General features: G+C 53.4%; 1 protein-coding gene across 2 annotated transcripts; it reads right to left on the bottom strand.

The window, feature by feature from the left end:
• Positions 1 to 5,633: 5,633 nt before the first annotated feature.
• Positions 5,634 to 14,763, bottom strand: FAM50A (family with sequence similarity 50 member A). 2 transcript variants are annotated; one of them, XM_081115132.1, is made up of 13 exons: positions 14,549 to 14,763; positions 12,944 to 13,028; positions 12,746 to 12,845; positions 12,370 to 12,515; positions 9,891 to 9,967; positions 9,701 to 9,767; positions 9,019 to 9,080; positions 8,714 to 8,790; positions 6,985 to 7,039; positions 6,754 to 6,802; positions 6,586 to 6,656; positions 5,988 to 6,098; positions 5,634 to 5,815 (listed from the first exon to the last, which is right to left on the bottom strand). In XM_081115132.1, exons 1-13 carry the CDS (start codon positions 14,657 to 14,659, stop codon positions 5,807 to 5,809), a joined length of 1,020 nt encoding a protein of 339 aa, XP_080971258.1. In that variant the 5' UTR covers positions 14,660 to 14,763; the 3' UTR covers positions 5,634 to 5,806. The 2 variants fall into 2 exon arrangements, with proteins under 2 accessions (XP_080971258.1, XP_080971259.1); XM_081115133.1 differs by lacking the exon at positions 14,549 to 14,763 and adding an exon at positions 14,163 to 14,396.
• Positions 14,764 to 15,041: the final 278 nt, after the last annotated feature.

The following is a 15,041-nucleotide window of genomic DNA, read 5'->3' as shown; positions in this document are numbered from 1 at the left end:
CCTGTAGGGATAGATTTGAAGCATGAGAGGGGCTATGGAGGGGACCAGGTGGCAAGGAACTTTAGGTGGCCTCTAGGAGCTGAAAGCATTATGTAGACAACTAGAGGCCTGGTGCACGAAATTTGTGCATGGGGTGGGGGGCTCCCTCAGCCAGGCCTGCACCCTCTCGCAGTCTGGGAGCCCTTGTGGGATGTCCGACTGACGGGCCTAAGCCGTAGAGGTGGGAGAGGCTCCCGCCACCATTGCTGAGCTTGCCAGCTGTGAGCTTGGCTTCTGGCTGAGCAGCACTCCGGGGAGCGCACTGACCACCAGGGGACAGCTCCTGTATTGTCTGCTCCCTGGTGGTCAGTGAACATCATAGCGACCGGTCATTCCGCCATTTGGTCGATTTGCATATTATCCTTTTATTATATAGGATAGCTAATGAGAGAACAGAGACCTCAGTCCTATAGTCACAGGAACTGAATTCTACCCAGAACCATATGAGCTTGGAAGAGGACACTGAGCCTCACATGAGAGAGCAGCCTAGCCAACCTTGATTGCAGCCTAGGGAGACCCTGAGCAGAGGTTCCAGGTCCATCATGTCCAGACTTTTAACCTGTAGAAACTGTCAGGTAATAAATGAGTATTGTTTTAAGCTACTGAATTTTTGTTAATTTGTTACACTGCAATAGAAACTTAATACAGTCATCCTGACAGTATTGAGTCTTCCAATCCATGAAAATGGGATGCCTTTCTATCTATATAGAGATTTGATTGTATACTTTCATTTATGTGAAACTTCCAGAACAAGAAAACGTATATAAGTAGAAAGTAAATGGTTGCCAGGGACTGTTTAATGGGTATGGAGTTTCCTTTAGAAGTGATGAAAATGTCCTGGAATTAGACGAAGGTGATGGTTGCACAACATTGTGAATGTATGAAATGCTACCAAATGTGCATTTTTAAATGGTTAATGGTTATTTTTGTTATATGAATTTTTCCTCAGTTGGAAAAATAGGACCCACACTAAGAGACCACATGTCCCATCTCAGGTTGCATATATTCCCTGGTGGGAAGTAACAGTACCCTATAGGTGAAGCTCAAGGGAGCCACGATTCTCTCACCTGCTGGTGGGGCTGCAAAATGGGTCAGGCACCAGGGAAAAGAATTTGCCAATATCCAAAAAATTAATTGTGCTGCTTTAAAAAAAGAATGAAGAGGCTCTGCATGCACATATAGAGAGAGAGAGATGTAAGAGATTCAGATATATTAAGTGACAAGAGCAAATGCTTCTTTGTTGGGGGGAATTGTGAGAACTGGGTCAGAGAGCTGGGCAGAGGTGAGGCATCAGCAGGTCCACCCTTTCATGCTGATGTGTGCACCAGGTGAATTTCCGGCCTCTGAAGAACAGATCAAGGTAAACAAGAAAAGATCAGCATTCCCCGCTTTTGCTCAGCTACCTCTGTGATGTTTCCTCCCTGCCTCTCCTTCCCCTCCTTCCTTCCCTCCATTCCAGTCCCTGCTCACCTCATGTCTTTGCAAGTGGATCACCCACTACCCAGTTTTGGAATGGCTGACTTGTCATTCTTGTCAGCTTCGAGGTCATCTTGCTTGTTCATTTTCTGTTTCCCTGTTGGTTATTTACACACACACACACACACACACACACACACACACACACACACACACTGAATGAAGCCTGGGCAAACAAGGTACAGCTGGCCTTCATCTCTCCCTTGTGTATTTGGGACCTAGCCCACCACTGGCTTTGGCACACTGGTCCCTAGAAATGTTTTTTTTTAAATATGGCTTTATTGATTTCAGAGAGGAAGGGAGAGGGAAAGAGAGATAGAAACATCAATGATGAGGGAGAAGGAAAGAGATACAGAAACATCAGTGATGAGAGAGAATCATTGATAGGCTGCCTCCTGCATGCCCCCCACTGGGGATCAAGCCCGCAACCCAGGCATGTGCCCTTGACTGGAATCGAACCTGGGACCCTTCAGTCCGCAGGCTGACACTCTATCCACTGAGCCACACCAGCTAGGGTTATTGTTTTGATTGCTTACTGACTCCAGTGACCTCATGAAGTTAGAGCATCAGACAGCAGCCCCACAACTACTCTCTGCAGCCACCCAACCTGGCCTCTGAGCCCCACATTCATATGAATCGAAGGTCCCAAGGAGAGAGGCCTGGGCTGGACAGTCCCCTCTCCTGACAGAAACTCAGGGGACAGCTGCAAGAAGCTTGCTCCTGCCGGGCAGGCATGGCTCAGTGGTTGAGCATTGACCTATGAACCAGGAGGTCACGGTTCCATTTCCAGTCAGGGCACATGCCTGGGTTGCAGGCTTGATCCCCAATATAGGACATGCAGGAGGCAGCCCTCAATGATTCTCTCTCATTACTGATGTTTCTCTCTCTCCCCCTCTCCCTTCCTCTCTGAAATCAATAAAAATATGTTATTTTTTATTTTTTTTAAATATATTTTATTGATTTTTTACAGAGAGGAAGGGAGAGAGATAGAGAGCTAGAAACATCGATGAGAGAGAAACATCGATCAGCCGCCTCCTGCACATCTCCCACGGGGGATGTGCCCGCAACCCAGGTACATGCCCATGACCGGAATCGAACCTGGGACCCCTCAGTCCGCAGGCCGACGCTCTATCCACTGAGCCAAACCGGTTTTGGCAAAAATATGTTATTTTTTAAAAGAAGATTGTTTTGCCAATGCTCTTCCAGGCTGCTGCCACAGTCCTCACTGAGGACAAGGGGGTCCTCCCTCAGCCCCCCCCCCCCCCACCGTGGTGCAGCCTTTCCCATCTCTTCACTGGCCACAAGGAAGTAGGTCTCCTTCCCTGACAGTCCTCCTGCCCCTTGATCCTCACCCCAAAGGGCTCCTTTCTGCCTCAGCCCAACCTCCCAGGAACTTAGCGGGGGGGTTGGGGGGGGGCACTTCCAGAAACCAGCTCCTTCTCTGCCAGGACCCAAAATTGGGTCTCAAGGAGCTTGTTTTCCTGAAGGTACGAGACCGAAGGCGGCTCCCTTGGAAACATCCGCCATCGGATGAGGTGGCTGAGAGGGGCTCATTTCCCTGGGAAGCCTGTTCTTCTGGTGGCTTCTCCAAGAATGCAGGAGGGGGTTGGTGCAGAAGGCCAAACAATCCCCTCTCTAGGGTTCCTGGAACCAAACAAAAGGTCCCATTGAGGTTGCCCAGACTTGTTCACGACCTAAGGTCAGGCCTGGCCACCCCCTCCCGGCTGTGCCCGAGGTGCTCTGGTCTATTTCTCCCTCCTCCCTCCTCCAGTGACCCCAGATGGCCACATCCCAGACCCAGGGCCTAGAAGCCGGAGTGAGAGCTGCTAGCTACCAGCCAGGCCTCCCCAGGCCGTGGCTGAACAGAACACAGGGTCCTGCCTGCAGAAGTGCATAGGAGTCTCTACACCCAGCAAAGCCCACAGGGAGGTGGGGCCAGACCCAGAGCTGGGAAGCTCCCTACCAGCCAGCTGCTGTCTCCTGCCCTCTGTTTTTTAAAAAAATATATTTTTATTGATTTCAGAGAGGAAGAGAGAGGGAAAGAGAGAGATAGAAACATTAATGATGAGAGAGAATCATGGATCGGCTGCCTCCTGCATGCCCCTGCTGGGGATGGAGCCTGCAACCCGGGAATGTGCCCTGACCAGGAATCAAACCATGACTTCCTGGTTCATAGGTCAAAGCTCAACCACTGAGCCAGGCCGGTAGGGCTCCTGTCCCCTCGCTTGGTGTCAGGCAAGGGGAAGAAGGGTAGGAGCAAGGAGTGGTCAGTTTGTTTTCCTCGGCATCCTGGAGCCAGGTGTGTCTGCCTCAGTTTACCCAAGGGGAATGGGGGAGCAGCCATCGCTAAGCCAGATTCCCCCCTTGGGGCCGTGAAAGCCACCCGCACCGGGGCAGGGCAGTCTGAGCAGGACACTCATAGCAGCCTTCTCTCTTTCTTTTAATATATATATATATATATATATATATATATATATATATATATTTTATTGATTTCAGAGAGGAAGGGAGAGGGAGAGATAGAAACAGCAATGATGAGAGAGAATCATTGATCAGCTGCCTCCTGCACGCCCCACACTGGGGATCGAGCCCACAACCTGGGCATATGCCCTGACCAGAAATCCAACCGGCGACCTCTTGGTTCCTGGGTTGACGCTCAACCGCTGAGCTACACCTGGCTGGGTAACAGCCTTCTCTCTTTAATATATATATTTAAATTGGTTTCAGAGAGGAAGGTATAGGGAGAGAGAGAAACATCAATGATGAGAGAGAATCGTTTATTGGCTGCCTCCTGCACACGCCCCACACTGGGGATCAAGGCCACAACCCAGGCATGTGCCCTGACTGGGCATTGAACTGTGACCTCCTGGTTCATAGGTGGATGCTCAACCTCTGAGCCACACCGGCCAGGCTCATAGCAGCCTTCTCATGTCAGGACTCAGGAGAAATACTGGGAAGGGCCCAGCAAGGAAGGCCAGGGTGGGTTTGCACAGCTGTGGTGGTGATGTAGGGTAACTGGGAGCCACATAACAGCCCTGAGCCCTATAGAACAAGCAGCTTAGAGACACAAAAGGAGCCCCAGGGCCCGGGAGGGAGGCCTGGAGTGGAACACCCCTCCCACTCACAGTAAAGAACCACAATGCCACGCTGGTGCCTTGGGGAAGGCGGGCTGGCTGCAGGGACAGCTGGACCTGCCCAGGCCCCTGTGGCTTGTAAATGCCCCCCTTCTCCCTCCACAGACTCACATTCCTGCCCAATCCTCTCCCATCCTCCCACCCCACCAAACACACACTTTCTTGCCAGACACAAAGACCACAATTGCTGTATGATTCCACTTATGTGAAATTTCCAGAATCGGCAAATCCACACAAAGTAGAGTAGGGTTGCCAGGGGCTGGGGGAAAGACTGTTAATGGCTATGGGGTCTCCTTTTGGGGTGCTGGAAATATTCTGAAACTAGATAGAGGTGATGGTTGCACAACATTGTCAGTGTAGGAAATACCCCTGCATTACACACTTGCAAATCGCTAAAATGGTGAACTATATCTTATCGTGAATTTTATCTCAAAAATGTATTGTTTTTCTTTCTTTCTTTTTTTAAATCCTCACCAGAGGATATCCCTCCACTGCTTTTTAGAGAGAGTGGAAGGGAGGGGGACAGAGAGAGAAAAACATCAATGTGAGAGAGACACATTGATTGGTTGCCTTCTGCACATGCCCCAACCGGGGCCAGAGATCGAGCAACCAGAGCCTGCAACCGAGGTATGTGCCCTTGACCGGAATCGAATTCAGGACCCTTCAATCTGGAGGCCGATGCTCTATCCACTGAGCCAAACTGGCCAGGGCAAAAAAATGTGTTTTTTAAATAAAACACAGTATAGGTGCTCTGACTCTGACAACTGCATTTCTTTTTTTTTTTTTTTTTTAATATATTTTTATTGATTTCAGAGAGGGAGAGGGAGAGATAGAAACATCAATGATGAGAGAGAATCACTGATTGGCTGCCTCCTGCACGCCTCACACTAGGGATCAAGCTTACAACACAGGCATGTGCCCTGACCAGGAATGGAATCATGACCTCCTGGTTCATAGGTCGACGCTCAACCACTGAGCCACACCGGCCAGGCACAACTTCTTTATTGCAAACAAAAAAGCAGTAACTGACAGCATCAGGGGCAGGGGATGATCAGTGACATCACAGGACGGGGGAGCTGGGTTTCTGGAGTCCTGGAGACCCAGGCAGTGGGGAGACCAGAGGGGACTGGGGGAGTGAGCCTGCTTCACCTCTGCATTCATCGGATCTGGTGTGAGGACAAAGGGACAGAGAAGGGAAGCAGAGCTGAGTGGGGTGGGCTGGCCTATCGCTGTGGCCCGCTAGCGGAACAGTGCAGCCCACCCCAGCCAGGACAGCGTCCAACGCCCAGCTCCCACTGACCAGCCCAGCAGCAGGCCGCCTCAGTGCGGCCTTCTTACCGTGTACTTGTCCCACTTCTTCTCAGGGTCATAGGGTTCCCAGCGGCTGGCGGGGAAGATGTGCTTGTTTTTCTCATACCAGCTCCTTAGCACCACCTTGCCTGCATGTGACTGAGGAAGGGAGAAGGGCCAGCCAGGCCTTGTGCTCAGGGCCACCCGGGAACCTGACTTCTCTCTCTCTCTCTCTTTTTAATCTTTATTGTTGAAAGTATTACACATGTCCCCTATTTTTCCCCATTGACCCCTTCTAGTCCACCCCACCCCCCGCCCCAGGCCTTCGCCACCCTATTGTCTGTGTCCATGGGTTATGCAGCTATGCATACAAGGTCTTTGGTTGATCTCTTCCCACCCACCCACCGTCCCCCCACCTTCCCTCCGATATTCTGAAGTCTGTTCCATGCTTCCTTGTCTCTGGATCCACTCCATTCATCAGCTTATTTTGTACATTAGATTCCACATATAAGTGAGATCATGTGATACTTGTCTTTCTCTGACTGGCTTATTTCACTCAGCATAATGCTCTCCAGGGCCTGACTTCACTTCTCCTTCCGTCCACTGCTCCTCCCTCCCCTGGCCCAGCGCCCCTGCACCCCTGTACCTCGTCCTTCTCCACAGTGGCATCGCTGAGCAGCCGCACATCATCATGAACATCGAAATTGAAGAGTGGGCCTACAGGGAGAAGCAGCCAGCCCACCTTCAGGCTGCTGCCCTGAGATGTGCGGGCGAGTTGCTGGGGAAGGTGAGGGGCTGGGCCGGGCGCACTCACCACTCTTCCCTCGGGCCTTGGTGACGATGAAATCATAGAAGCTGTGGTGCTAGGAGCCAAGGGCAGGAAAGACATGGCTGATGACCCATCCCAGCCTCTCCCACCCAACACTGCGCTCCCCAGCCCGAGCCAAAGCCCAGAGCAGGGCAGACTGTCCGTACGAAGCCCCCAGGCAGGCCAATGCCCGCCACCCCTCCCCCTTCCAGGGCTGTGGGAAGAGAGGGGACTCACGTGGGGTATTATGAGGTCCTCCTTGATGTACATGAGCTGCTCCACCCCTGCTGACCTGAGGGAGAAAGGCAGGAGGGAACGGATGGATGAAGCAGCAGCCAGCCAAGGAGACCAGTGCCAGAGCTGGGAGGCAACCCTGACTGCTTGGAGGCTGACTGCTAGGTTTGGTGAGCCCAGGAGTAGCACCCACTGTCCTCCACCTCTGGGCTAAAGACCAAAGGCCCATGCTCCCACCTAAGCTGTGTGTGGTGACAGGAATGGAAAAAGAATCCTGCCCGGCTGGCGTGGTTAAGTGGTTGAGCGTTGACCTATGAACCAGGAAGTCATGGTTCAATTCCTAGTCAGGGGACATGCCCGGGTTGTGGGATTAATCCCCAGGATGGAGTGTGCAGGAGGCAGCTGATCAATGATTCTCTCTCATCATTGATGTTTCTCTCTCCCTCTCCCTTCCTCTCTAAAGTCAATAAAAATATATTCAAAATAAATTTTAAAAATATCTATACTAGACCTGACCAGTTTGGCTCAGTGGATAGAGCGTCAGCCTGCTGACTCAAGGGTCCCAGGTTCGATTCCAGTCAAGGGCATGTACCTTGGTTGTGGGCACGTCCCCAGTGGGGAGTGTGCAGGAGGCAGCTGATCAATGTTTCTCTCTCATCGATGTTTCTGACTTTCCCTTCCTCTCTGTAAAAAATCAATAAAATATATTTTTAAAAAATATATCTATACTAATAAAAGGGTAATATGCTAATTAGACCAGGTTGACCAGCCATCTTCTGGACTTCTGACTTCCTTCCGGACAAAGCCATGGTGGTAGGGGCTGAGACAGAGGCAGTTAGAGGCGATAAAGCCAGCAGGGGAGGGCAGTTGGGGGCAATCAGGCTGGCAGGGGAGAGCAGTGAAAGGTGAGATCAGGCAGGCAGGCAGAGGGGTTAGGGGCAATCAGGCAGGCAGGCAGGTGAGCAGTTAGGAGCCAGCGGTCCTAGATTGTGAGAGGCATGTCCGACTGTCGGTTTAGGACATCCCCCAAGGGGTCCTCGATTGGAGAGGGTGTAGGCTGGGCTGAGGGAACACCCCCCCATGCACAAATTTCGTGCACCAGGCCACTAGTTTATATATATAAAAGCCTAAGTGACTGACCGACTGAAAGACTAAACAACCAAACCACAGGTCTCTATGACGTGTACTGACCACCAGGGGGCAGACGCTCAACCCAGGAGCTGCCCCCTGGTGATCAGTGTGCTCCCACAGCGGAAGCACCACTCAGCTGACAGAGGGGTGCCAAACACAGGGCTCATGGCTGGTGAGCGCCAGGCAAGTGCCACTGCAGCGGCCGAGACTCTTCTGATTGGGACTGACTGGGTGTGAGTCTGTGGCAGGCACAGCGGGGCCGGCATGAATGGGAGCCGCAGGCAGGAGTGGCAGGCGGCGTTGGACTGCTGGTTTCGGCCCGATCCCCATAGGCCACACTGAGGGACCCCACTGGTGAACAAATCTATGCACCAGGCCTCTAGTATATATATAAAAAGAATCCTAACCTTCTTCTCAGTAGCACAGTGCCTCATGCCACTTTCGTACCCAGGGAGCAGTCATCTTGGTGAGCCACAAGCAGCAGACACAACTTGGGGCTTCTGGACCAGGGCTGGGACAGCAGGTTCCACATGCACATACATGTTCACACATGCACACACACACTTTCATACCTGCTCATACATGTGCACATACACCCTACCTGAGCTCACTGAAGTCTTTGCGCAGGATCTCAAGCGCCTTCTGCAGGAACTGCTGCATAGTGTTGCCTTTTTTCATCTGCATGAGGCCCGAGCCGGCACCCAGGATACCAGAAAGTTGGGAGGGAAAGATGGGACCCCGGAGCTGTCACCGTCACAGGTGGCCAGGCCCTCTTCCCTGCTCCCCCCAGGATACCCAGGGGCCACCCACAGGAAGGGGCCTGCAGGTTCCAAAGCCAGGACTGCAGCTCCTCCTCACGGAATCTGAGGAACACAGGGCGTGGGCTGCAGGCCCCACACTGCCCACCTTGACTGTCCGCCGGTGTCCAGAGCCATCCCAGTAACTGAATGTGATTTCAATTTCTTCACCTACAAAGCAGAATTGCCACTTAGTCTCCAGAACCATGAGTCCCCAGCCCCCGCAAGCTCCCTGGGGCTTGGCCTTCAGCCCAGGGCTCTCACTGGCCCAGCACCCCAGGCTGGGCCATGCAGGTCCCACTTGGTGAGCACTCACTCTTTTTGTTTTGTTTTGTTTTCAATGGGGTGGATGGGTATCACTGAACAGTCCCCCACCAATTCCCTGTTGCTTCCCTTGATGTGGAGACCCCCGTGTCCTGGGATGCTGCCAGGAGGAGCAGGGCACCTCAACATCTCAACTCATCACCCTGGAGGGACTCCGAGGAACCACCCCAATCAGTACTCCAAGCCTGTCACCACTCTTTTTGTTTGTTAATCCTCAACTGAGGATATTTTCCATTGATTTTTAGAGAGAGCGGAAGGGAGAGGGAGAGGCACAGAGAGAGAAACATCAATGTGGGAGAGACATATCAACTGGTTGCCTCCCACATGTGCCCTGACCGGGGCTGGGGACTGGGGATGGAGCCTGAACCGAAGTACATGCCCTTGACCGGAAATAAATCCACAATCCTTCAGTTCGTGGGCCGATGCTCTATCCACTGAGCCAAACCAGCTAGGGCATGAGCACTCACTCTTGATCTTCTCCTGCTTGGCTTCCCACTCTTGCCGCAGCTCTTCCCGGAGCCGATTCTCCTCCTCCTGGGAGAGGAAAGGGGTACAGGGAGGACGCCCCAGGCTGCTCAGCAGGCATGCAGGGCCCCACTCCCTGAGCAAAAGCCTCTGCCAAGGTCAGGGCCAGGGCTGGGGTCAGGCTGCTTTTACCTCGCGGTCACGGTCAGGCAAAAAGCTTGTGTCCACATCTGGATTCTTCCCCAATTTCCTCTTCTTTGTGGGGATCTCTGGAGCCAAAGGAAACACAGGGGTCAGCTGCACGATGGGTCCTGGACCTTTGTCACTCGGGCCCCAGCTCAAATGCCACCTCCTTGGAGGCTTCCTAGACCACCCTGGCTGGGACACATTGCCCTCTGCTCCCCGTCACAGCAGCCTGCACTGCCGCTGGGACTGCAGGTTCCACATGCATATGCACACACACGCGCATGCGCATATACATGTACTGCGTTCTTCCATCAGCTGTGACCTGATGGCATTAGGGCCAGTGTCTGAGGGAGCAAAGGCCCCATTGCATTGGATGGGTAGGGCATCCACTGAGGGGTGGGTGCTTGGGAGAGGGCCCCCTCTGTTCCAGGAGCTGTGCTCATCACAGTCACATCTTTTTTTAAAATGATTTTTTGAGAGAAAGAGTGAGAGAGAGGAAGGGAGAGGGGAAAAGAGAGAAAGAGAGAGAGAGAAACATTGATTTGTTGTTCCACTTATTTATGCATTCATTAGTTGATTCTTTTTTAAAAAATATATTTTTATTGATTTCAGAGAGGAAGGGAGAGGAAGGGAGAGACAGAAACATCAATGATGAGAGAGAATCATTGATCGGCTGCCTCCTGCACGCCCCACATTGAGGATCGAGCCAGCAACCCAGGCATGTGCCCTGACCGGCAATCAAAGTGTGACCTCCTGCTTCATAGGTCGATGCTCAACCACGCCAGCTGGGCCATTAGTTGATTCTTGTATGTGCCCTGATAGGGCATCGAACCCACAAGCTTGGCATACTGGGATGTCACTCTAACCAACTGAGCTACCTGGCCAGGTCCCACAGCCACATATCTGTTGTCTCATTTAATCCTCACAATAACCCCAAAGTGCACGATATTCCTTTTTCCCACTCAGAGCCAACTGGGAGAAGGGAAGGAAAGGCCAGCCTTGCCAACATCCTGGACTCTGAGACTCAGATTCCCCAACTGGGACATGAACTAAAACGGTGGTTCTTCAACCTGCTGGACTTAGCACCTTTGACACTGTGACAAGAGTGACCTCCTTGTTCATAGGTCGACGCTCAACCAACTGAGCCACACCGCCCAGGGCAACAGTCCCCTGCTTTTGTCCATCTGTCTTGACCCTGGCCCAGCATGGAGCAGGTGCAGGGCACACGGGGCCCTCCTGCTGGCTTTGTCCTTGCTCCCTAGCCTTTCCAAGTTGTCCCTATAGCCCCTTGTTTCCTCAGCTAAGACCTGCACAGCCTCATAAGTAGCCACTGAATTTCTGTGGCTGTCAATTTACATTGAAATTAATCAAACACAATTTAACAATTTAGTGCCCCAGTCACACGAGCCACATGTTCAGTGGCCACCTGGCAGCACAGACATTTCCATCATCACAGAAAGTTCTACCAGCCAGCCTGATCTAGACCATTCTCTCCCGTCCTTGGTCCATTCTTCATGGTACCTACAGCAGCTCGCTCTGACAGCCTCTCGCACTGAAGACCCCATGCCCCTGGACGGGGCTCACATGACTGGCTCTGACTCACTGCCACTGAAGGCAAGCCCCCGCCCCAACTCAGCTTTTTAAAAATATTTTTAGCCCTAGCTGGTTTGGCTTAGTGGATAGAGCGTCCGCCTGCGGACTGAGGGGTCCGGGGTTCGATTCCGGCCAAGGGCACAAGCCTGAGTTGCAGGCTGGATCTCCAGTAGGGGGCGTGCAGGAGGCAGCCAGTCAATGATTCTCTCTCATCATTGATGTTTCTCTCCGTCTCCCTCTTCCTTCCTCTCTGAAATCAATAAAGAAATATATATTTTTTAAAAAGTATTTTTAATACTTTTAAAAATTGATTTCAGAGAGTAAGGGAGAGGGAGACGGAGAGAAACATCAATGATGAGAGAGAATCACTGGTCAGCTGCCTCCCACAGGCCCGCAACCGGGCATGTGCCCTTGACTGGAATTGAACCTGGGACCCTTTAGTCCGCAGGCCGATGCTCTATCCCAGCTGTGGGCAAACTACAGCCCACGGGCTGGATCCGGCCTGTTTGAAATGAATAAAACTAAAAAAAAAAAAAAAAAAGACCGTACCCTTTTATATAATGATGTTTACTTTGAATTTATATTAGTTCACACAAACACTCCATCCATGCTTTTGTTCCGGCCCTCCGGTCCAGTTTAAGAACCCATTGTGGCCCTCGAGTCAAAAAGTTTGCCCACCCCTGCTCTATCCACTGAACCAAACAGGCTAGGGCTCTACACACACTGCAGACTTGGCTCTTTCTCTCCTGCCCTGACATGTGAAGTTTGGGACCACAAACATGGCGGGCGATCGAGGCTGGGTAGTGGATGTGCTGCTTTACTCTAGAGCTAGAAACCCGGGACAGAGCGCTGCAGGCAGGGTGCCTCCCTGGTGCCCCCAGCCTGCCCTTACCTTCCCTTTCCAACTCCTCCTCATCCATGGTCTCCTCCTCCTCCTCTTCATCCAATTCCTCCTCTTCCTCCAGCGTGAAGGACAGGCTGGAGATCTTCCGCTTGGCCTCCTTCTTGCGCTCCTTCTCTCGCAGCTTCTCCAGCTTCCTGCGAGGCATGGATAGCCATCATCGCCACATCCTCACCGGAGGCCCCTTCCGTGAGCCAGAGCCACCTATGGGCTCAGTGTAGGCCCACGGGGTGCAGACCCTGAGGAGTCCTACTGCCCTGGGTCACTTCAAGTTCATGGGCAGTGCTCTGATGAGCAGGAGCCAGCATGACCCAATCCCATGCACTAGCTACACCTCGGCGGGGGGCTGCCGGCACAGAGGACTCACAGCTGCAACTCCTTCGACTGCTCCTTCTTGGCCAGCTGCTTCTCCCGTTCTTTCACCAGTGCCTCCTGCTTGGCCTTCATGTCATTCAGGGTCACAAGTCCTGTGAGGACAGGAGACACGGGGATACGGATCGGTCACCCAGAGCCAGCAAAACAGTCCCCTGGGTCCAGGAGAGGGTGACACGCGTGCTTTGCTTACCCACGGTGCTGGACTTCAGCTCTGCCTCCACCGCATCATAGTGCGCAGAGAACTTCTTGTCAATGTTGGATTTCATTATGTTCTCCTGTAGGGGAGGGAGAGCGGTGGTCAGGGCCACCCACCACGCCACGGTGGAAGTGGGGACCTGGGTCTGGGTTCCAGTCCCAGGGCTGCTCCGGGCCTATAATGTGACCTTGGGGAAAACACGTCCCCTTTCCTCAGTGGATGGAACTTTCCACAGGGCTACAAGGGGCTCTTTCAGTGCCGAGGGAGCCAAATGGGGTTGCTTTCCAGTGACCTCTGAGCTGTTCTGGCCCCTCCATACCTCCCACTGGGGACCAGAGCACCCTCAGTATCCTAGATCCATGGGTTCTACCTGCCCTTTTAATTTTTTTATTGATTTTAGGTAGAGGATGGAAAAGAGAGAAATATCGATTAGTTGCCTGCTGCATGTGCCCCGACCAGGAATCAAACCCTCAACCTAGGTATGTGCCCTGTCCAGGAATCGAACCTCCCACCTTTTGGTGTACAGGGCAATGTTCCAACCAACTGAGCCACACCAGCCAGGGCTCAAGAAAAAAAAAAAAGAAAAAAAAAATATATATATACATGTAATTGATTTCAGAGAGGAGGGAGAGGGAGAGAAACATCAATGATGAGAGAGCATCATTGATTGGCTGCCTCCTGCACGCCCCACACTGAGGATCGAGTAACCTGGGAATGTGCGCTGACCGGGAATGGAACCGTGACCTCCTGGTTCATAGGTCAACGCTCAACCACTGAGCTACACTGCCCGGGGTGATACCCAGCTTTTAAGATGAAGCTCTGGAGACCCAAGTCAAGTGGTGCCAGGAGAGTGAAGAGTGGCCAGATGCTGCCAACAGCTTCCCATGAGGCCTCGCTCCAGTTCAGCCCCATCCCACATAGGTCCCTCTCTGGCCAGTGGCCTCCGGAGGAGGTGGCCAGCAGAGAAATGTACCCCTGGCTGGCAGAGAGTCAGCACTGAGTGGGGCATGAACGGAGGCCTCAGCATAAGGGCTTTTGCTTGGGCCCGGCTTCCATGGTACCTAAGGCAGGAGCCTGCTTGCCCCTCATGTCCTGAATTCCAAAGGAAGAGTACTGCAAAGGCCCAAGGGGGAGAGGGGGAAGAACAGCTCCTTCCTTCCTGACCTCCCACTCACTGAAGGCCTTTGTGACCTGCTAGCATACCTGAGCCTACCTTTGTTTCGAGGCAAACGGCTCTGGAAAGAGCCTCACCAACTGGTGGATTGGCCTGGACCTGCGGGACCTGCCCTTCCTGGGATCCATTGGCTCAGGCAGAGACCTCACTCTCAGGGCTGAGGGGGCCAGAGCCAGGATGCTCTGTGCCTACGAGGGGCTCCCCAATGTGACCAATAGAACCACTGGCTGATGGAGGCTTGTCACAAGCTAGGTCGGCTCAGCCTTCTGAGCCCACTTTACAGATGAGCAGACAGTCGCCAGCTCGCTTCTAACCCTTGCTAGAGGTCAGCGAGCAAGGTCTCCCTCCCGGGGTCGCCAGGGGCCCCAGGGGGCCGGGGCAGTGCGCAGCGCGCATGCTCTGTGGCGGCCCCGCCCAGCCCGCACCTCGGTGATCCGCTGCTTCATCTGCTCCATCTGCTCGCGCTGCTTCTCCCGCTTTTTCATCAGGTGCATGGCGCGGCCCGCCTCGCTCGCGGCGCCCTTGTACTGAGCCATGGTGGCAGCGGTGGCAGCGGCGGCAGCGGCGGAGACAGCGACAGTAGCCTGGCAAAGTCGCCGGCTGCGGTGACCGCGGCGTTCGGCTGACGCCCGCGCGCTGTGACGTCGCCCAACAGGGAACGCACGGGCGCCCCGCCACGCCCAGAGCAGCGCCAGCCACCCCACCACGTGACCCCCGGAGGCCCACCCCCGCGCACACTCCCTCGGTTCCCCGTCCATTCCTCGACGTTAACCCCAGGCCCGAGGCTGGGTTCCCCGGTCCTACTTCCTCCTGTTTATCCCAAGGCTGAGCATCACCCCAGAGACCCCCTGGGGTCTCTGATGATCCGGCCCAAGGCCAGACGCCCCCTTGCTGCCCCCTTACCTGCGGCAGCCCATT

Source organism: Myotis nattereri (assembly GCF_964212035.1).
Source record: "Myotis nattereri genome assembly, chromosome: X".
NCBI classification, from domain to species: Eukaryota; Metazoa; Chordata; class Mammalia; order Chiroptera; family Vespertilionidae; genus Myotis; species Myotis nattereri.
This window is presented reverse-complemented; position numbering and strand designations above follow the sequence as displayed.